General features: G+C 40.5%; 2 protein-coding genes across 2 annotated transcripts in view; one reads left to right on the forward strand and one right to left on the reverse strand.

Annotated features, from left to right (window-relative positions):
* Positions 1–13136, reverse strand: part of HEATR5B (HEAT repeat containing 5B) — a 61413-nt gene extending 48277 nt beyond the window's left edge. Inside the window, exons 1-12 of the mRNA XM_009911711.2 lie at positions 12973–13136; positions 12215–12426; positions 10330–10438; positions 9279–9428; positions 8153–8324; positions 7621–7778; positions 6471–6720; positions 4772–4927; positions 2535–2785; positions 1979–2090; positions 790–942; positions 390–489 (exon numbers count right to left, since the gene is read on the reverse strand). Coding sequence (XP_009910013.1) covers positions 390–489; positions 790–942; positions 1979–2090; positions 2535–2785; positions 4772–4927; positions 6471–6720; positions 7621–7778; positions 8153–8324; positions 9279–9428; positions 10330–10438; positions 12215–12426; positions 12973–13098 — 1949 coding nt within the window. The 5' untranslated portion in view covers positions 13099–13136. The remainder of the gene's footprint in view (positions 1–389; positions 490–789; positions 943–1978; positions 2091–2534; positions 2786–4771; positions 4928–6470; positions 6721–7620; positions 7779–8152; positions 8325–9278; positions 9429–10329; positions 10439–12214; positions 12427–12972) is intronic.
* A 3035-nt stretch (positions 13137–16171) lies between these two features.
* Positions 16172–21582, forward strand: GPATCH11 (G-patch domain containing 11). Its single transcript, XM_009911710.2, has 8 exons — positions 16172–16398; positions 16491–16717; positions 17428–17469; positions 17549–17669; positions 18380–18470; positions 19990–20094; positions 20836–20917; positions 21506–21582. Exons 1-8 carry the CDS (start codon positions 16352–16354, stop codon positions 21559–21561), a joined length of 771 nt encoding a protein of 256 aa, XP_009910012.1. The 5' UTR covers positions 16172–16351; the 3' UTR covers positions 21562–21582.
* Positions 21583–22397: the final 815 nt, after the last annotated feature.

The following is a 22397-nucleotide window of genomic DNA, read 5'->3' on the forward strand; positions in this document are numbered from 1 at the left end:
TCAACCTGGTTAATTCTATTCTATTCTATCATCCAACACTATCTAAATAACTAAACCATGGCCCCAAGCACCCCATCCAGTCTCTTCCTAAACACCTCCAGTGACGGTGACTCCACCATCTCCCTAGGCAGCCCATTCCAATGGCCAATCACTCTTTCCCTGAAGAACTTCCTCCCAATCTAGCCTAACATCCTCAGCATAAGCTATGCAATAATACATATTTTTAAACCTTATGACCATAAACACAATGCTCCTGAAAGTTTTTGTCAAGATGGACAAGCAGCAACAGTGCAGTGCTAGGTCACAATATAAACTAAAACACATGAGTTTTAATATTTTAGGTCTGGGAAACAACAAAAGTAAATAAAGGGCAAAAACTGCCTACTTACTGGGACATCATTGTCATGGCACATTCTATGGGTGTCATCAATTTCCTAATCACATCCTCAGTAAGGAGCTCAGGACAGTGAGCAACAAAACTTCTCATAGCTAAGAAAAAAACAGTTTAAAATTTTATCAAAAAACCCCTAACAATAAATGCAGGAAAAAAAAGCATGAAGAGGATGCAGATACTGAGAGAAATATCAAAAAAAAGCAGCAGTTAAGAGTGTTTATTTTCAGACTGCGTGACACGTTCATAAAACTAAATGCCAAAACCAGGTCACGCTGATGAGAATCTAACACATCTTACTTTCAACAAAACCAGGGAATTTACATGATTTCCTTCCATAACACTTGGGATAACATTTCCATTTACTGCACATTTCTCTGGAGGTTTGAAATTCTTACCACACAGAGCTCCAGCACGGCCTTCCAGTGTTACTTGCCAGGTAAAAGAATCTCCTCTTGCCTTCTCTGCTTCCAGCTCCTTCAGAGAACGTGGAAACACATTGCGCCACAGCAGCAACATCTTCGGCAGATGGTATCGAACAACAGAAGGACCTATGCAAAAAACAAAAGTGACAGGACAACAAAAACTTGTATTTAACTCGGTGTGGAAAGCCTGCCAAAGACTTTTTTCTTTAAGCTACTGTTCTCTTCCTTTTCTCCCCACTTGAACAATGAAAAACAGAAGAAATTATTTCTCATTTCTAGGTCAAAAGCATGGCTAATAAATAGCATAGGTAGACCTGCTGTTACTGATTATATAATTCTTCTAGTTGCCAAGTTTAAAGAAAGCTTCTGAAAAAATCTCCAGAAGATCCAGTGCAAGTGAACAGAAAATAAATTAGAGAAGGACAATCAAAACAGGGCTGCACTCTTAGAAAAATATGAACAAAAACCCCTAGCCAATTTAGAGAAGATGAAACACAAAATGGTCTTTGCTGAGAGATCAAAATGTTACAGAATGCATCAGAACATTCTATTTTCTAGTATTAAAAAAAAAGTAAAACAAAAAGAGAAAAACCCACACAAACAAACAGAAACACCAAACAGCAACCCAACACACTAATGCTGCCAACTTCAAGACCTCTCAGAAGATAATTTCTTGTATTTCTGTGATGGCAGACAAACATAAGACTAGCCTTTTTTTCCAAGACAACTGAAATGCTTTCAAACTGGTAACACTTGTAATCACCACTGTTGCTTATCCAGAGGTGCACAAGTAACTTGTTGGAATGCTCACTGTGTTTTATTTACAGCCCATTTCTTCTGTACCACAGTATTAAGGAAAGTAAACTATAGGAAATTTTGACCATTCTATAAAATTACCCAAGTCTGGGTTTCTAAAAAAAGAGCCATATTTTTTTTTAGGTAGGACATTTTCTACTATCCTTCAATTTGCATAAACATTAATATTTCAGTTCTCCCCAGCACAAACAACAATGCTGAAATAAATGTACGAACACTGTTTCTCTTGGTATAAACTCTTGTGATAGGTACTGGGCTGATTATATGTAGAGACCATGTGCCACAGTGGATAATCAGGAATATTGGACAAGCATTAAAAAAACAAAACAAAACTATTTTTGCAAACCTAAAGTCATAAGTGCTCCAAGTAAAAGCCATCCAGCTTGAGTCCGCTGTAAGGAGAGTCTGCTGTTCTGTGCAGCAGTTCGTAACAGATCCTCAGCAATACTAACCACCATCTGCATCAGTAACAAAAAACAATGGACTTTAAAAACAGAAATTACACTGCAAGCTCCTGCTACACATCCATCCTTACAAGGCTATATAATAAAGGTGATCTCAAATCATTTATAAAGAATGAGTGCAGATTACATTTCACATAGATTACCATCAGTTTATGTATGACAATACAGGCAGTAATATTCTCTTCGGTAACTATTCATTAACATGTCAAACAAGAATGCAAATTTTAAAGAGAGGGGAAAATATGCTGGTAAATATTGTAACTGCAATACTACAAACACATGCTCTGGCCATTGCTTTCTTGCTAGGCACAAGTCCAGTCTTAGTTACACTTTAATTATTTACCATGTTACACATTTTGCAAAGCTATTATTTCTAAATTAAAAAAGGTACCTTCTAGCCTTTTAGTACTCTTAGAGAATAAATGCTCATTATCTCACCTTTCCTTTGGCATGAGGAATACCTAAGGGACACTGATGCACACCACCTAACAAAGCAGCCATTGCAAAACTGTAGCCACTAACGGCTTCAGGGGAGGTCTTCAGATTGTTGAGTCTTTCTGCACATCTGTCTAAAAATGGAGTCAACTGAAAAGGCAATGCCACAGCTACACATCGCAAGCACCACGCAGCAGCAAGTCGAGCAGCCATGCTGGGATGAAGAAGAACTGAAGTTACTGTCTCCAATAGACCTACAGAAAAGAGAGTTTACAGTCTTACAAGTCTTACACATAGACAAGTAAGCTGAATCAACACCAGCCACGAAACATGGAAATTAAGAAAATGGGAATTGAAGTACTTGAAGGAAAGGCAGAAGTGTTACTATCACCACATTGCTCCACATCAGCCTTTACCAGCGAATCTGGAGCTGCCAGAGCCTGACTTCTGCTATTTGAACAACTGGAGAGAAGTGAACAGGAACTGGAAGTTGTTCACAAGAGTAGTAAAATACTAGCACAAGTTGTCCAGAGACATGGTGCAGGCCTTACTCCTGGAGACATTCAAGATCAAACTTGTCGGGCCCTGAGCAACCTGATCTAGTTCAAGATGTCCCTGCTCACTGTAGGGGGTTGGACAAGATGACTTTTGAGGGTCCCTTCCAACCTTATGCATTCTATGATTCTATTTCTGAGATTCCTACAACCTGCCCATCTTTTACAAAGACTGCCAGTAACAGAGCAACAGTAAGACTGATCTTTGGGTTTGCTTCACTTTGTATACAAGCACATGATATAATGTCACTGACTGACTGCTGTTCTATGCTTTTGACACACAGCTGTCTCCCCTGCACCAAGTTACCGTCCTCTACACTTTCCAAACCTCCAGGCCTAGCTAATGCTACTTTGTAACTGTGAGCTCTTCAGTCTAATCTGTCTTCACAGCAACACCTGCGTTATTCCAAATCTCTAACTTCACAAACTTCAAAGCCCCAACCTCTGCCTTATCTCTTGCACCCTCTGTAGCTAGTGAACAACTGCCTGCATACTTTGTAGGAGCTGGCAGAAGCAGCACTGATACAGTCCCCTCTGGTCCTACCACACACGGAAGGAATAAATGAACACAGTCTTCCCCACCCCACAGCTGGGGCAAAATCAGCGTGAGAAGAATGTCATATCTAAAAAGACAAGAGTCTACATTATGAAGTATCTAAAGGAGTTTGCACATTCGTTGGAAAACATATAGACATCCATAAACTGGGGGGGGTGGAATCTAAAACTGCAACACTATAGTATAAACATGGATCCACATGTTAAAACAAACAAGGAAATCCCACACAAAACCCTTGTCAACTTAAGCCAGATAACTAGCTTTTTAAATTGGGAATACAATAGAATAGAATTAACCAGGTTGAAAGAGACCTTTGAGACCACTGAGTCCAACCTATTATCCAACACTATCTAATCAATTAAACCACGGCAACAAGCACCCCATCCAGTCTCTTCCTAAACACCTCCAGTGATGGTGACTCCACCACCTCCCTGGGCAGCCCACTCCAACAGCCAATCACTCTTTCTATGAAGAACTTCTTCCTAACATCCAGCCTAAACCACCCCTGGCACAGCTTGAGACTGTGTCCTCTTGTTCTGGTGCTGGCTGCCCAGGAGAAGAGACCATCCCCCACCTGGCTACAACCTCCCTTCAGGTAGTTGTAAACAGCAATAAGGTCTGCCCTGAGCCTCCTCTTCTCCAGGCTAAGCAACCCCAGCTCCCTCAACCTCTCCTCACAGGGCTTGTGCTCCAAACCCCTCCCCAGCTTTGTTGCCCTTCTCTGGACACGTTCCAGCAACTCAACATCTTTCCTAAACTGAGGGGACTACCCACAGCTTCACCTCAATAAAACACTCAAGCTCCCAACAGAAATCTGCTATCTGAATGAAATACAGCTTCTCACAAGCAAATATTTCAGACCTTATATAGTAAGACAACATACTTTCCATTATTGGAAACAAATCAGTGTTAAAAATCCCAAGTTTACAGCTTTATTCACTCTAAAGATCACACTATGATCAAAATAGTTGCTTAATACTTTGCCAGATGAATTGAAGTAGCATACTACACACAATGAGCTGGATAGATGTAACTGCCTGGAGTAGCTCCATTTATTTACTTTTTACATATAATTTAACTAGATTTAATGACATTACATATTCATTGCTCAAATGTGTTTATTTGCATACCAATAGAGGGCTCTTGAATAAGAGGAGATGCAGTGGCATTCAGACTCTGAACCAGACTACCCAGTTCCTGGAGGGCACACACCATTACATGCTGGCTTGCAGCTACATCAGCAGCTCCAGATTTATTTTCACTGTTAGCATCATTCACCACTGCTTCTGCAGATAAGAAGACAAAAGTATCTTGCTTAACTACCATTTGAATCACACCTGAACATAGACAGGACAGAAAGGTACAGTTCAGTTTTGACATCAACCCTATATTAAAAAACACAACTTTGGTCATACCATGAACTTGCAAAACAAACACACACTTTGAGGATAAACAGTTTTAGAGTTATAAGCCAAACACAATCATCCAAAGACCATGAAAAACTGCTGCTCAGCAGGTACTATGAGTAGCAATGCATTAAGAGGTCAGATTAATAGGGTAACACAGCAAATGCACAGCATGTGTATACTGTACCTATATGCAGCAACTGAAAGCAGAATCTTGACATATCTATGTTCTGCATACAAATTTGCAAACACCAAAAAAAGCCAAAAATACCCCAAGACCTTTAGTAAATAATCATTAATTCTGTATAACCTCTAATCACCTTAAAAGTTATCTAATTAAGTTCCTAGATCCCCACTACAGGTTCTTTCTCCCACACTATCCCAGAAGCAGCAACTATCACTTCAAAGAAAAAATACTTCAGTATCAGCTGAATATTGACATGCCAACTGCAGTACAAATTTAGAAAATTGTCCCCCTTAAAAGGAAGGGAACTGACCATTACCAACTAAAAATCCTTCCAATTTATCAAATTCATCAAGACATGATCAAAAAATGTAACAATTCTTTCGATCACTCAAATACATCAAGGAATATCCTGCAACTTTGACAAGGAAACAGGAGGAAGAATCTCTGCAGCTGTTTTATTTCAGAAGTAGCACTTCCAATAGATATTTTCCTGGAAGTAATACTTACTGTAATTACAACCTTTTTGAGGTTCCAAAAATAGTTCTGAGAAGAACATGCAAAAGTTTCAAAATCCATTCAATTTCCATATATTAAATAATTACTTTACACTCAAATAAGATGGCAACAAAAGGAGAAGAAATGTATATTTGCTGAATGCACAATTACAGTTGACTTTCTCAATCTCCAATGCAAATTAGCTTATTTCATAGGAAACAAATGCCAACACAGTTTTGTCAGTCCTCCAAGTCATTACATACTCTGCAAAGTTATGTAAAGGGGCCACATTTATCTTGTCTAATTCCAGTCTTCAGATTACATCTTTACTTGTCACCTGCAAAATTCAGTTACCAGTATGGATATCAGTGCAGGATACACAAGGAGCTGCAAGAACCTGACCCGTGGGATCTTCAACACTGGTAGCAAAGAACTCTGCACAACTTTTGATACAGCCTGTCCCAAGATAGACTGCAAATGCACACTTTTTTCCCCCATACTTCCATTCTAAGTGGATGCAGTGCCAAAAGCCATCACAACATAACAAGCCAGTTTTACACAATCCCTTGTGAAGTGGAACTCATATTTTGGATATGATAGGTCAAACAGAAAGCAGCCAAAGTATCTTTTACCACAACAACAGAATTTCACCTTGCAGCAGAAGCAAGCTGAAACATGACTGATCCAGTGTCTTGACAGCGACTTTCAATTGGTCTCAAGTAAAAGAAAAGTGGTTCTCACCTACTGCCTTCATTTGTTTACCAATGGCTTGACATATATCTTTCGCGGCTGCGATCTGCGCTTTCTCCCCAAGTAAGCTGCCCACAGTTGCTCTCAAAATGAAGGACACGCATCTTCGAGAGTAAACTGCCTCCACGTGGGTCTGCGTTGCACGAGGATGGGAGACCAGATCAAGTACGTGTGACAAAAACGTAGCAAAGTTGCGCTCTAACCACTGACCTCCTAGTGTTGTAACAAAGACAACGTAGGCCTGCAAATGCAGAAGTTACACAACAGATCCAATTAAAAGAGAAACATAAGACTACATTAAGTTACCACAGAATAAAGACTGCTGTTATGTACAATTCGTTACAGTAGAAAAACCAGTTAGTAATAATGCTAATGAAGTTAATCAGGATAAATCAATCCATTAGCCAGGTCTTTGATATTGAAGCTAAACTGTTTCCAGTGCTACAAATAGCATCCAGAATACTGTTGGGATGAGACCAAGGAAACCCAGTCCATTGCTATTAACATGTCTCTCTTTAAAAGTTTTAAGAGCATAATGTCACTAGCAGCAGCAACATGAAGGTGTTCTAATTCGCAACAAAGACAGGAGATTAACACCAAGTTCATCTGAAAAACTCTGAGAAAAATAAAAGGGTTTCACAAAACACACTACAATCAAAAAAATATGGATTCTGCCAAGTTACTGCAGCATATTGGAATCTATGCCAGAGCGAGAATGCCTTAGTTGGGAAGAGATGCTGCTGCCACTTTCCTGTATCAGACAAGTGAAGCTTCTACACTGAGATATCATCTATTTAAGGCTGACATGTGGAGAGAACAAACGTAGTTTAACAAAATCAGGGTTGCAAACATTGCCCAGCAGCTAAAAAGAGAGACAGCACACCAAAAAGGACTTTTCTCTGAAAAGAAATAGAGTTTAAATATAAAGCTAAGGTTTACATTACTGCATTTTAATAATAAAGTAACTTAGGTGAATGACATCACATATACACCTCTCAAAGTACATAATGTCAAACTAGACCTCCAAGGTGACTTTACAAGCAAACAAATAACACAAGTGTGTATTTTTCCTACTGACAAGGTTACCATTATGTATACATGTTAATTCATTTTTAAAAGTATGTTAGAGCTTGTAACAAACCTGGGTAACACCAACTCGCACTTCCCTATTGACAGATCCTCCTACTTTCAACATCTCTCCACCACTCTTCAGGAAACCGGACCCTCCTCGCAGAAATCCTGTGGCCATGAGCTCCAAGACCTCCTCAAGCGTGGCTCTCTTCACATTCTGTCGCATCACTTTCACAAAGAGAAAAGCAATCATTTAACCCAAAAGTTTCAGTCAATACAAGCAATGACCTTGCAAACAGACTTACTAATTAAAAAATCGTCTTGCAAATATAAATCTAGCCAATAATTCAGGTAACAGTTCGTTTTATGTATAAATAAGCTATTTTGCCCATGTGATTTGTGGTAGTTTGCTCTCACTTTCCATGTATGACTACAGAAGGGATTCTACATTCTTTACCCTTTTAAGCTTAGAATTTACAAAACCAAACCATCCACCCACAAGCTTCTACCTACCAGAAAAACAGTGTATCTACGCAACACTGTCACGTAACATTGTACTGAAGGGACAGTTTGTCCTCTTGAAAAGACTTGTAAACTTGTACCTGTTGCTTGTTTTGGTATCAGTGCTGTAGCCATGACAGTCCCCAAAAGCTTTGACACTGCAACTCGCACACCATAGTTTGAGTTTTCCAGAGCTTTAAAGCACAGCGTTGCAACATTCTCTAGTTCAGCCGTCCACATAAATACTGCTTCATTCTGTAATTCCAGCAGACACTGTAGGAAAAAAAGGCTTGCTGAGCACCAATGGAGACCATTCTCACCTTTTATCTAAGTATCAGCATAACTGTCAGGTTTGTACAGCAAATACTTTAATATAAATACTTGACAAGGTCATTTACACACACACTCTCGCTTTTACCCAGTAACATAGCAAAGTAAACTGTCAGAATACTCAGGGAATTGGTTAATACATAAATGAAAATTAATAGGAAAGAACCACTGAAGAACTGTTATCACATAGCTCTCACATTGAAGCTCACAGGTATTATATTTTATCTCATATTTGTTTATGAAGTTAGGAAGACACTATTACAGTACCACCATTTACATTAAGTAAGTCAAATGTCTGAAACTTCAGTGTAAACTGTAAGGACTTACCTTGCCCAAACAATTATCAAATTTCATATCATAAACAACAGGTCACAGTGCAACTGCGAGTCCAGTTCTGGACCCTTCAATTTAGGAAAGGTGTTGACTTGCTGGAACATGTCCAGAGAAGGGGAAAAAAGTTGATGAGAGGTTTGGAGCACAAGCCCTATGAGGAGAGGCTGAGGGAGCTGGGGTTGCTTAGCCTGGAGAAGAGAAGGCTCAGGGGAGACCTCATTGCTGTCTACAACTACCTGAAGGGAGATTGGTCTCTTCTCCTGGGCAGCCAGCACCAGAACAAGAGGACACAGTCTCAAGCTGCACCGGGGAGGTTTAGACTGGATGTTAGGAAGAAGTTCTTCATAGAAAGAGTGATTGGCCATTGGAATGTACTGCCCAGGGAGGTGTTTAGGAAGAGACTGGATGGGGCACTTGTTGCCATGGTTTAGTTGTTTAGATAGTGTTGGATGATAGGTTGGACTTGATGATCTCAAAGGTCTTTTCCAACCTGGTTAATTCTATTCCATTCTATACTTGACAGCCACAACACCAGAATTTCTAGGACTGATGAAAAACACCCACCTTAGCCACTGCACATCGTACAGCCATAGATCTGTCTGTCAGCAGAGATCGAGCGTTCTTATAAATGTCACGGTGACAAGAAGCTGCTGCTCCTCCAAGCCCATTTAGGACCTTCTGCAAACTCATCAGAATTTCACTGCGGCCCTGAGACTGCACACACACACACACAAAAATAAGTTTATGTAAAAATGTGGACACATTACTTATAGCAAGAACCAGGTGCCTAATTCTGCACTGATAATACAGTTCACTGAAGACATATACAGCCAATAGCTAGCCAGTTTTAGACAGCAGCAAGAACAATACATTTTACTAAAACTGTCTCAATTGTCACATAAATTTGCCCTAAACAAGATGCTTCTGTCCCTTACCTGCCATGGCCTCAAGAAAACATATTTTAGATGACATAACCAGACAACAAAATAGTCAACAGCTTCCTACTATACCTGCACACAAGCAGGTATTTACAGTTGGAGGGTACCAAAGCAAAGTCTCAGTTACAACATGGACAAAGGAAACCGCTGTCAGGACAAGATACATACAATCAGTACTCCTTCCAACTTGTCATGAATTAAAGAAAAAAACAAAACAACAAAGTAAACAAAATCCCAACAGAGATACCTGTGTCAAATCAGACCCACTAGCACGCAGGATGCATTCTGTCAATATTACGACACACACGCTCTTCTCAAGGAACAATGTATCCTGCAGAGTAATGTCTTTGTCTCTAAACTTAGTAGCTTACTATTCAGTTTTAAAAAACTTAAGGTTTATTCAAGGTACAAGAGCAGAAATCTTAATGCAGCAGTTAGCAATGCAGTTTTAATTACTGAGACCATTCTGAAGCTACTAGTATGGAATCCGGATGAAAGAAGTCTAAACTCTGCAATAAAACTACACGCACATGCTTCACTTGATACTGTGGAAGTGATTTGCATTTTTTTTATGTAGAAGACAAACAATAGAGGCATTTCTGCAAAGAGCTATGGAGGAAGCAGGTGTCAGTTTAAATGGAATCAAGTCTACGTGTATATAAAAATCCCAAACTTACCTCTGCACTTTTCAGAGACTTTAATAGATTATTCACTGTTTCTGGAAAAGAACTTCCCAGCATTCTGCCCATTTTTTCATAAAATGCTCCAACACATGCCACAGCAGCCCTTAAACAGAAATGGACGTTTTCATCATCAACTAGGAATGAAAATCCATTTACTACCCATTAGTTTTGCTGGCTGTTTAACACTGCATATTTAAAGCAATTTTTGCTTACAAAAACAGTAACAAAAAAAAATTATTAGCTTTTAAGAGCACAACTGTATTTGCATGGATATTATGACAAGAGCTACATACACAGTGAAAAAATTGAAGATGACCAGAACAAGAGGACACAGTCTCAAGCTGTGCCAGGGGAAATTTTTAGGCTTGAGGCGAAAAGAAAGTTCTTCGCAGAAAGAGTAATTGGTCATTGGAATGTGCTGCCCAGGGAGGTGGTGGAGTCACAGTCCCTGGTGGTGTTCAAAAAAGGATTGCATGTGGCACTTGGAGCCATGGTTTCATTGTCAGGAGGTGTTAGGTATTCGGTAATAGGTTGGACTTGATGATCTCTGAGGTCTTTTCCAACCTGGTTGATTCTGTGATTCTGGAATAAGATGCTGAAACCTCGGCAAAATTAAGGGTTTATGTTTCAATAGACAGTCTCTTTTCCAAGGACCTGTAAGGTAAGCCCCTACCCTTTACTATAGCCTGACATTTTTCGTAGATACTGAATAATGGGTTTTTTCCAAGCTTAAAAATTTAACTGCATAGGCACTATAAAAATCACTGGATCCATAAACAGTTATATACATGCTTTCCCTGCCCTTCCATTTGAGATTAGGAAGATTTTAAGTAATACTACGCTGCAATTATATACACAAACTGCTCCAGGATAGTCACAAAAACAGCTCCTAAAGACTTGCACTTTTTCATCACAAAGGAACAAGGTGTTTGTTTTTTTTTTCAAAACCTGCAATTCTTGGGTAGATTACTTTTTAGAAAAGCTTTTTCTAACAAGGGTAGGCTGTGATGAGTTTAATGGGCATGTTTCCGATATAGCTCTTCTACACAAATACCTAAAAATGAAGTTTGAAGTCACATAGTAAAAAACATTCATGACTACCACTTGAGTGGCTGCAGTAACTTTCAGGGCACCTTACAGTACAAAACCCTTCCCACATATACAAATTCCCCACAGAGTTGCAACAGCTTCAAATAAACAGAGGACAGTATCTTACCAAAAGGTGGCCATTTCAGATTGCATTGTTGAAACCTATCTGTATGACAATGTCTGAAGGCGAGCCCAAATTAGGGCTCACTAGACATTGTGAACATATGAAGGAGTACGCCTGAGAAAGCAGTAAAACCAATTTCAGTGGAGGCTGTTGTTGGCATTAATCATATTCCTACTAGCAAGACTGCTCCCATAAGTAAGTATGACCTGGATCACACACGTGTGACTCTTTAAGAGGCTTGTGCAGTATATCTCAATAGAGGAATAGATAATAGGCAGAGATAATGCTTGTTTGAACCTGCAGGTTCCATCTTAAACAGTGTATTTGACTACAATCAGCAATAATCCCACTGGTGGAATTTCTTCATTATATTGCTTGATCATCAACTGTTATCCTCTCCACAATGTAAGCATGGGAAGAAACATAGGACAGTCCCTTGTCTAGAGGAAAGCATCTGACTTTCATATAGCCACGTATGTGTCACCATTGAGACCTGCCCTCCACAGTCCCAATCCTGCTCTATTCTCTGCTATATCAAGCATATGTGAATTCCAAATAAATATAAGCAAGCATAACATCCACATATACAGGCAGAGACTCTTCTCTAATATCCAAGATGACTTTACTTAAAAATCGTTTGTTTTTTCCTAGCAATATGAAACATACAGTTTGGTGGGTAGGTAGGCCACAGTATCATCCTTGCTCTTGATGATGTCGTTACACTTGTCAAGCGTCTGAAAAACAGTAAACGTGTCTCCGATGCTGTAGAGAGCAGCAAGGTTTTTCGCTAGTAGTTTTCGTGTAGGTGGCCCAGGGGAGCTGCTGATGAGCCCTGTTAGCTGTTCCACAAGTTTCTTCTGTTTCTCCTTGACATCTGTCTGTTAATGAACCAAAAATAAGTAACATTAGAAAAGTTACTTGATTCTGTGTCTTGCCTCCAAAACCCAGAAAAACCTACAAGGGATTGAAGTAAACCTTATACCACTCCCACGTATATGCAGTTCAGCAAATTGCTCATCTGAAGGACATTTAAGATACATTCAGTAACAGCAGAGACAGATGCTCAGAATTAGCTGTTAATCTTTAAAATTTACTTTTTTTTTTTAAATGCCTACACAAAATACAGTAATATCTGCCTAGAACATCTTTTAATGCCCTTTACCATCAAGAATCCCAGCTCTGGGAGGGAAAGTTTGCCTTCCAAATATTACAACTATGAAGAACTCAAACCAAGCTGTGTGTTACATACAATAGAAAGACATACTGACAACCTGCAATTAATTACAAGCCACAAACTTATGAGTCTCTCAAGTGTATGATTTTAGATTTAGACTGATCAGGCCATTACTCATGAATTTTCTCTGGATGAAATTCATACAAGTATTTTAGAAAGGGGCAGGGGGGAAGGGGAAGCATTAAATTACCTTGTTAGCAGCTACCAGCACTTTGTCCAAAAATCTCAACCACTCAAAGATAAAGACTGGTCTCTTTGCTTCTGTAATTTGAGCTAACGCTTCCTCATTCAGTAACAAACTATGAGCCAGCTCCATAATTGGTTAAACTCTGGTTTTACTGTAAATTTGCGCAGCAACTCTGAAATAAAAATGCAAGTATTAGTATAAAGTGTAATACAATGGTACAAAGTTTTGAAAAGCAAAATGAAAATAGGAAAATTAAATCTACAAATTACAGTATCATGGCTCCAAACTACTTAAAACTTCTCTTAGCTAAGTAGTCCCTCATAAAATCTACTTACATTTACAGATGAGTAAATCCATTAGCATTTCAAGGGACAGTTGTTAATTCTATAATGAGCACCTATGGACAACTTCAGGGTGCTAACTCTCAGTCAAGAAACATGTAATTAAATCCCTGTTTAAAATAAAAATAAAAACCCCACAACCCACACACAAGGTAAATGAGTCATCTCACTGTCTTCTCTTACATAAAACAGAACAAGGATTGTCTCTAACCAAGACTCTTGACCACACCGTACAAAACTTGGGCATGATCCTGGCCACCTTCCCAATACCACCAACAGACAAGGTGAGGAGATGAACCTATCACAAGGAGGAATTCCTACCCATCACACATTTGAGAGGCAGAATCAGTGACAGCATTTAGCATCACTTGACCTGAGACTTCCCAGATTCCACTAGCCTTCCTTTAAGTGCTGGACAAAGAAGCCCTCTGAAACCCAGCAAACCTTATGTGTAACAGCCCAGAATACAAACAGCAGCCAAATGACTGCAGGCCTCCCTAGCAAGCAAAATATTAGAGATCAAACACTAGAGACCCTGCCCAAACACTGAATGGGAGAAGCAACAAAGCACTACCAAAAGCACACTATCAGTGTAAGCAAACATTCTGTAGACAAAACACATTTAAACAAAATGTAGCTGTTTAACACAGGATAGATAGAAAAAAACTTAATTGAAAATCACAAAGTAAAGCATCTTCAGCAAAAAGGAAAAAGGAAAACAAAGCCACACACACACAAAGGCCCAACACCCAACCCCAAAACCAGAATTCAGTAATGCTGAAAATAAGATCTTGGGCAAAAGAAAAAGCAAAGCAACTAAGGAGCATTATGTAAGGCATATCTTTTGACAGCTGCACCACTCCTCTAGTGCTCTCCCGTGCTCACAGCTGCTTCCTCATTCATGGGTGAACTCAACACATTCTTATACAAAGTGACTTAAATTAAATGGGTTTAATTCTTTTGGAAAAAAAATCCCAGATTAGACAATAATAAGAGGTAACATTAATACTACAACTGTCTTGTGATTCTAAATTTACCTTAATGATTTGGTGCTGATGAAACGAAAGCATCACAGTGACTATAATACTAAGCTTGTTCTCTGCTCTTTGGTACCTTGCCCTATAGTATTTTTCACTGCATGCATCTCCAGAGATAGATCAGCAAAGGTATCAAAGACAAATATGGAAGCACATGCAGCCCTCTCACAACACCGCCAAAGATTTATTTTTTTCTTTGAAGTAATAAGGAATTGAGGAAGTACTGCCTGTCAGTAAGGCAGAAATTCATTGTCTCAAAACACCTTTACATGAGAGTAGAGAGAAATGAAATTAACTGATGGCACCATGATTCATTTGGCATCATCCGATATCTACATTGCTCGGCACACCCACACAACACAGTACTATGCAACAGCACATTACTCCTTTTCCTCCCCGAAGTTTTCATTTTCCCCTGGCCTTCAGAGACATGAATCTCTCATGTACCTTCTACACACCTCCTTAGCTCTTCATATAAATTTAGGAAACACAAGCTCTGAAACACCAAATCTGCACATGCACTAAACTTGCCAAACTGAAGCACTATGGATCAAATTCAGGAACAACTATACGAACATTCAGCTCACCAAAGACTCAAAACATACAGCTGTGTAGGCAGACAACCCAAACTCACCTACACTGGCCAAGGTTTAACTCCAAAATACAGCGAGAAATGCCTACTACTAAGTTCTACCGATTCTGGTGAGGGCTGGGTTTTCCTGTGTATGCCGTAAGTAATAAACACACTGCTACCTTTTACGGGATGTAGAGCAAAAGCATCCAGTAAGTTGTGCTGAAGCATTATATAGTGAGTATAAGACGTTCAGATTTGGTAGAGTTCCTTGCTACTATCCTGCCATTTTTCTGTAGCTTAAGCCAGGTATTTAGATCATCACCCTGCACACACTTCAGCAGAATAACTCAGAAAAGTGAAAAACGGGCAAGTTTAGCAGTGACAGCCTCCTGAAGAACTCAATCAGGTGAAAAGGCTTTTGTGCCTGGGTCCCAGCAGCTGTACCCGTTATTTCAATAAGCTATAGCATCTCTCCTAGTGCGTGTTTTCTGGTTCAAAATCCCTCAAACGGTGACGCATCAGCACCGCTTTATCGCGCCAGCTATATAGCAGTCCCTCAGTATAAGGAAAATGCTAAGTAACAACCAGAAGCGCGCTGCTTTCCACCACCCCCACACACACCCCCCCACCCCGCCCCCGCCATCCGTGCACATCTGCGTACCTACACCACACACGCAAACGCCGCCGCCTCTCCTCCCAGGGCAGCCGGAGCAGACCCAGTGCCCGACTCCGCCGGAGCCCCGGGTACAGCCGGGCCGGCACTACCCGCCTGCCCCCTTTTCGTTCACGACACGCGCGTGACGCTCCTACCAGGCGGCGGAGACCTGCCGGCTCCGGGCTGCGCGATGCGCCGCGGCCCCTGGTGGGCTGGACGCGGTCACAGACACGCGTGGGGCCAGACGCGCCCACTCACTCGTCTCGCAAGGACAGAACCATTACCGGGGGGATAGGCTGCTTCAACCCCCACCATACCCTGGTCCGGTTGGCAGGGAAGGAACCGGCAGAGCGGGGAACACACAAAAGGATGGGGCTTTACCCTAGCCCCAACGCAACTCTCTAACGCGGGGGCACCGCGGCCGCGCAGCAGGAAGCAGTAGGAGCGCAGGCGCCGCCCGAGGAGGGCGGCCGTACGCAGGCGCGCGGAGTTCTTCCGCTGCCGCCTCGGCTCTGCTGCGGCTTCTGGGGGGTGCGCGAAGGCTTCCGGGGCTGGGGGTGCGCCGCAGTCGCTGCTGGTCCGCGTTAGGGGGCATCCCACGGTGTCGCGTTCACGTCCATCAGCCTCCGGCCGCAGACCCGAGTAGCAGGTGTTTCTCCTTTTGACAGCAGGTTCTGTGCTTCGGGTAGCCCGCAGATAGATAAGGTGCGTGAGATAGGCCAGTTGACGGAGATTCTAGGAAAGGAGTCGGAGCAGGGGTGTGCGCGCGCTGAACATGGAGGAAGATGAAGAGGAAGACTACATGTCTGATTTATTTGTTAAGTAGGTGGCTCTTTTTTCCCCTTCTAAGTGATTGCAAACATGTGAAAATACTACTTAAAAACAGCGCTAATATTTGCTGGAATTGTTATTAGACAGGATGTCAGGCCAGGCTTGCCCATGGTGAGGCGGATGAAGGAAGCTATTCAGAAAGAGGAAAAGCAAAAAGAAGCCAATGAGAAGAACAGGCAAAAAAGTATAAAAGAAGAAGAAAAAGAGAGACGTGACTTGGTGTTGAAAAGTGCATTGGGCAATGAGAACAAAGGCTTTGCTCTGCTGCAGAAGATGGGTTACAAGAGTGGCCAGGCCCTTGGAAAAAGTGGTAAGCTTCTCCCAGTCTGGAAGTATGTACTTGTGTTCAGCTGTACCTTTATATTTTACAGACTGTAGCTGCTACTGCATTTGTAGACTGGGTCAAAAATGTCTCTTTGAGAGACCTAGTGTTAACAAACTGTGAGTGCATTGTGGCAGAAAAAAAAGATGAGAGCAAATGTCTGCAATAGAAATGGTACAGAGTGTCAAGAGATCCTGCAAGGAAAGCAGCAGAATCATAGAATTGTTTCAGTGGGAAAAGATTTCTAACATCATTGAGTCCAGCCATCAACCTAAGATCACTATGACCGTGACACTGTGTCCTGAAGCGCCATGTCTACACAATTCTTAAACACCTCAACCACTGCCCTGGACAGCCTGTTTCAATGCCTGACCACTCTTACCTTAAAGAAATTTTTCCTAATACCCAATCTAAACCTCCCTGGCACAATTTCAGGCCATTTCCTCTCATTTTATCAAGTTAACATGATTTTATTTCAGTTAAGTAGTGAAAAAAATACAGCAGAGAGGCCAAAAAGGAGTTCCAGTTCAGTTGGGTCATTTGCAATGCACCAGTGGTACACTGGCTAGGGATTTTTCAACTTCCAAGCATAAAACCACAAGAAGAAATACACACAGCTTGCCTCCTTAAATACACTGTGCAAATCATAGTTTGAGAAATACCTAATTTCTTAAATTGACCTTTTGTTTTCTTCACAGGAGAAGGCATTGTTGAACCCATTCCCCTGAACATAAAAACAGGTTCGTGATACTTCTTAATCTGCTTAGTTGAGTGTCAGAGCTTCTCAAATGCTCACATTCGTCTTTTGAACTTACGCAGGCAGAAGTGGGCTTGGTCACGAGGAATTGAAAAAGAGAAAAGCTGAAGAAAAACTGGAAAACTACAGAAAAAAACTCCATATGAGAAAACAAGCAAATGAACAAGCTGCAGATCAGTTCAGGTACAACAATGTAGCTAATCTTCCACTTGGCCTCTAAACAGCAATTCTACTTATGCTTTGTGTTTGGGTATTCTTCTAATGTGGTACAGTTCATGAATGTTTTGAATGAGAGCTAAGAGTTGAAATAGTCATCGTTTCTCTGCTCTAAAGCAAAAGCAGGGGAACACTAATACCAAAAGCATGTGCTGCCTCATTTTGGTTGTGTTAATAACACAAACAATATACAAGTCAATTGCAATTCTTTGAAGCAGATAACCTTGTCATCTGTTTTAATATAAAATCCACAAATAATCCTGAGCAAGGTTACTACAGAGGTTTTAAAAATCAGGGTGAATGGTTTAGGTTGTATTAGTTTTATTTTCTCCTGATCTGTTCGTTACATGTGGAGAAGGAAAGCCTAGGAAAGGCTGTATTTTGTGCAGATGCTTAGTGAACCACATTTTTCATGTCTTAGTAAAACCTGATGAAGAAACAATGTTCAGTGTAGCGTGATCATGAAAAACAGTTTTGAAGGTATAATTCTCAAGAACTAGATGTGTTCTTTCATAGAATCCACGTCAGAAGGACTTCCTAACTTCAACATTGTCCAGCCCTGAGAGAATTAGCAGGGCTGGAAGCTTAAATTTTTCCATTTTCAAAGAGCTATTTAATGTAATGCATCTCACTGTTTGTTTGCTTGCTTATTTTAGCTATCTACTTTTTCTTAACAGATTAAGATTCAAAAACAAACAAGAAGAACGTAAAATGGAAGGGGACCTCCGAAAAAGCCAAAGGGCCTGCCAGCAATTAGATATGCAAAAAGTGAGACCTATGTTTTGGTTTTTTAACTGGAAGGAAGGTTTACAGCTCAGAGATACAGGCTGCAAGCAGAGTAGTGATCCAGTTCTTGGAGGTTCTCTAAAAGTGTGGGATAACTAGTCTGAAGTCTTGATACTTGGCAACACTTCAGTCCTCTTAAAATATTTCAAAGTACATGTTTGCACCAGTATAATAGTTTAAAGTGCACACCAACCCCATGGTAACTTACTTGAGGACCCCTGTTAATTTGCATTATCAGAGCTCAGCTGCTGCTGCTCCTGCATTCTTGTAGTTCTGAGCTGTTTGCATGTCTTCCAGTAGCCAATGCCAGACTCTCCTGAATGATGGTACTGTTCTCCTCAAGTGAAGGAACTCTCAGAAGGAACTTGCATCTAAACCTTCTGCTAAAGCAGGGTCACCCACAGCAGGCTTGTTCTGACAGGCCTTGATGGGGGCTCCCCCAGGATGGGGATCGTCACTGAGGGAACCAGCTTTCCCAAGGAAGCGCTGAAGTAACAAACCTAAACCAACGTACCTTTCACCTGAGGGGAGAGCATGGGTAGTAGCAGTGAACTATTATAAGTTTCTGCCACTTGAAAACTGCAAGTTTGGTTTTTTTTCTTATTAGCCTGTTAGAGATTAATACCACCTCACTGCTGAGATGGTTTGATACCCCTTAGGCTGCTTCACATGAAGTCAGTTGATTTAGCTTAAATCGTTTTTGTTGACTCTTCTTTCTTTAACTTTACCTGAGGGGGATTAGAAAGCACTGTATGATCTCTTGGTAAAATAATTTGGGGCAGGATGTTTTCCAACTGATGACAAAGGGGAAAAAAAAAACCCAAACCAGAAAGACTATCTCTTCAGAACCTTGTTGTGAGATTATGTTGCTGAGTAGTGTTAGACCTTCTGAAGACAGATGGAACAGAACTTAATGTTAGCATGCATTTACTTTTGTTTTTGAAAAATGAATCCTTGTAGACCACTGCACATTCTCATTGCAGCTTTGGAAATTCTTTGTTATACTGTACAGGAATGTTTTAAAACCTAACATCTTGCCTACCTCTCCTGTGAGGACAGACTAAAAGAGTTGGGGCTGTTCAGTCTGGAGAAGAGAAGGCTCTGAGGTGACCCAATTGTGGCCTTCCAGTATCTGAAGGGGGCCTACAAGAAGGCTGGGGAGGGACTTCTCAGGATCTCAGGTAGTGATAGGACTAGGGGGAATGGAATGAAGCTGGAGGTGGGGAGATTCAGGCTGGACGTGAGGAGGAAGTTCTTCACCATGAGAGTGGTGAAGCCCTGGAATGGGTTGTCCAGGGAGGTGGTTGGGGTGCTGTCCCTGAAGGTGTTTAAGACCTGGCTGGACGAGGCTCTGACCAGCCTGATCTAGTGTGGGGTGTCCCAGTCCATGGCAGGGTGGTTGGAACTAGATGATCCTTGTGGTCCCTTCCAACCCTGACTGATACTATGAAGAAAACCTACAAAGGCAGATAATTCTCATTTAAATTACTTATTATTTAAGGATATTGATGTTCCCAAGGAGACATGGTATTGGCTGGAACCTGAAGAGGAAGACAAAAATGATGAGAATGACAAAGAAGATGAATGCACAAGCTCAGACATAAGTGTAAGCTTAGCCATTAAATGGCTTGATTCAGAACTGCATTTAATATTCCTTCTCAAACTATGTGTGTATGCATACAGACAAAGGGCATATGTGTATGTATCATTTTCCAGTATGTAGTGAATGGCCTCTGTGCCAATAAAACGTAACACACAGAGCCACTGATCTATTGCTGATCGGGTTTGAAGCTGATCTTTGGAAAAAGTAGCCTAGAAATTGAACTCTGAACATTTCTGATTGAATATGTGATCTTGCATATCTTGGCTAAGACACAAAGTTACTTGCTTTTCAGTTTTACTTTTGAGTGCATCAGCTTGCATCTTAGTTTGAATTTTAGAATCACTAAGTAATTTCTGAAAATGCTCCACAGATTATCTCAAGAGAGACTGGAAGTTCACTTTGAGAACTAGATTACGCAGCTGTTGTTAGCCTTAGGGATTTGATTTGCAGAGATTAGGTGTGAAAATCCTAACAAAATACCATATACCTGAAATAAGGTAGCTAGGTAATATTTTCAGTGCAGGCTTCTTAGCAGGAAAGAAGGATGAGCAAACAACAGCCAGTAATTTCTCAGAGATCCTGAATTCCTGTGCCCTATGCTTCAGTTTGGGAAGCTTCACACCTTACTGAGCTACAGTAGTATAGGTTTCCCATAGGTTATATAATCTGTTTTAGCATAGATAGTTGGTCAAACTGTTTTGTCATGTGAGTCCCAAATCAATGCATACCTATACATGTCTCTAGGTATCAGAAAAGCTACATATTCTGACTGCATATTTGAGAGAACGTCACTTTTATTGCATTTGGTGTGGAACAACCTATGAGGGTAAGAGTAAACCTGTCTTTGTGTTTCACTTTTGCTTATGCAGCTAGACTCAAATAGTGCAATTTATCCTTTAGATGTCTCTTATTTCAGTCTTTTAAATCTACATAGCAGATTTTTGCTTCCAGTCTGCTGGTGGTTGCACAAAGCTTTGCAGATTTTGATTGACTGTAAGAAAACGTTTAGGTGAGAAACAAAACAAACAAAACTCAATAACACAAAATCAAAACAACAGAACCACCAAACTTACCATACAACCAAGCAGAAACCACCCGTATTTGTGTTTATTTGTATTCATATGAATTTTAATTTGAGGAAAAAAAAATATCATATATTCAAACCAGCACCATAAAGAGCTACAAAAGCTTGCAGATGTTTCAAAACAGTAGAATGCTACCCAGTTTCACTGCACCAAAGGGGGTAGAATTTGTGTTTGCTTTTAAAACAAAGTTTGGAATTAATTATTATCTGCAAACCACCTTGAATTCTAGTTCATGATTTGCATGGACTCTTCAAAGAATTCTAGTAGCGCCAGGGATTTTTGCCTCCTCTGAGATGGAGTTATTCACTTCTCCTCTGCTTATCCTGTAGACTCTGAAGATTTATCTTCGAACTGTCCTGGAGACAGTGCTGCAGATCACGACTAAAGCTTTTCTAAAGGAAGGTGACCTAGGTGAGTATGTATCATATATATTCATAATATCTTTTGGAAGGTTCAGAGCTGTGCCATAATGAAGAATTCCCACAAGAAGAGTTAAGTTGACTAACTAAAGTCACGTTTCTGAAGCATCTTAGAGCTTTCTCTGCTTGATGTACAGTTAATAGGAAGCAAAACTTTGCACTTCTAATCATACTACTATAATTGAGCAGCAGGTTAAGTCTTCTGCAGTCTTTGGTTATACCCCACCCAACTGAACAAGATCATCTGACAATAAAATTCAGGTTTTGGTAAGGGAATAAATATTAGCTAGTTACTCTCTGTAAGGTGTTAAACAGGTTTTTTTCATCTTTACAGAGATGACTAAACATCATACTTTTTCTTCCTTACTATCTCAGACCGGGTGGGGAATAAAAAAGTTAGTGAAACACTACAGTGACATTATTTGAACCAATACTCTGTTGTATGTAAAGATGCATATTTTGCTTAATAGTACCAGATCATGATGATTTTTTTTGTTTAAATATACCTTTGAATAGACCTTTTAGGGAACAGCACTTGCTGCTGTAAAAAGTCACTAATAAAAAGGTACTGCTAAAGCATACAAACACTACTGGGACAAGCTCAATATTATTCAACAGTATTATGGGTGCTCTGCTCAAGAGCTGTAATGCATATTCAGTCAAAGTTTGTCACTTACCCATTTTCATACTATAAGAGTACTTTTGTGTGAAAGGGAGAAGAAAGGGCACCTAGTGGTATTTTGTCTTTCTCAGGATACCATTTCTCCCAGATCTTGACCACTTGTGCTGGGTTGAGGCAGCC

The sequence above is a fragment of the Dryobates pubescens genome, chromosome 6 (assembly GCF_014839835.1).
Source record: "Dryobates pubescens isolate bDryPub1 chromosome 6, bDryPub1.pri, whole genome shotgun sequence".
Classification (NCBI taxonomy): domain Eukaryota; kingdom Metazoa; phylum Chordata; class Aves; order Piciformes; family Picidae; genus Dryobates; species Dryobates pubescens.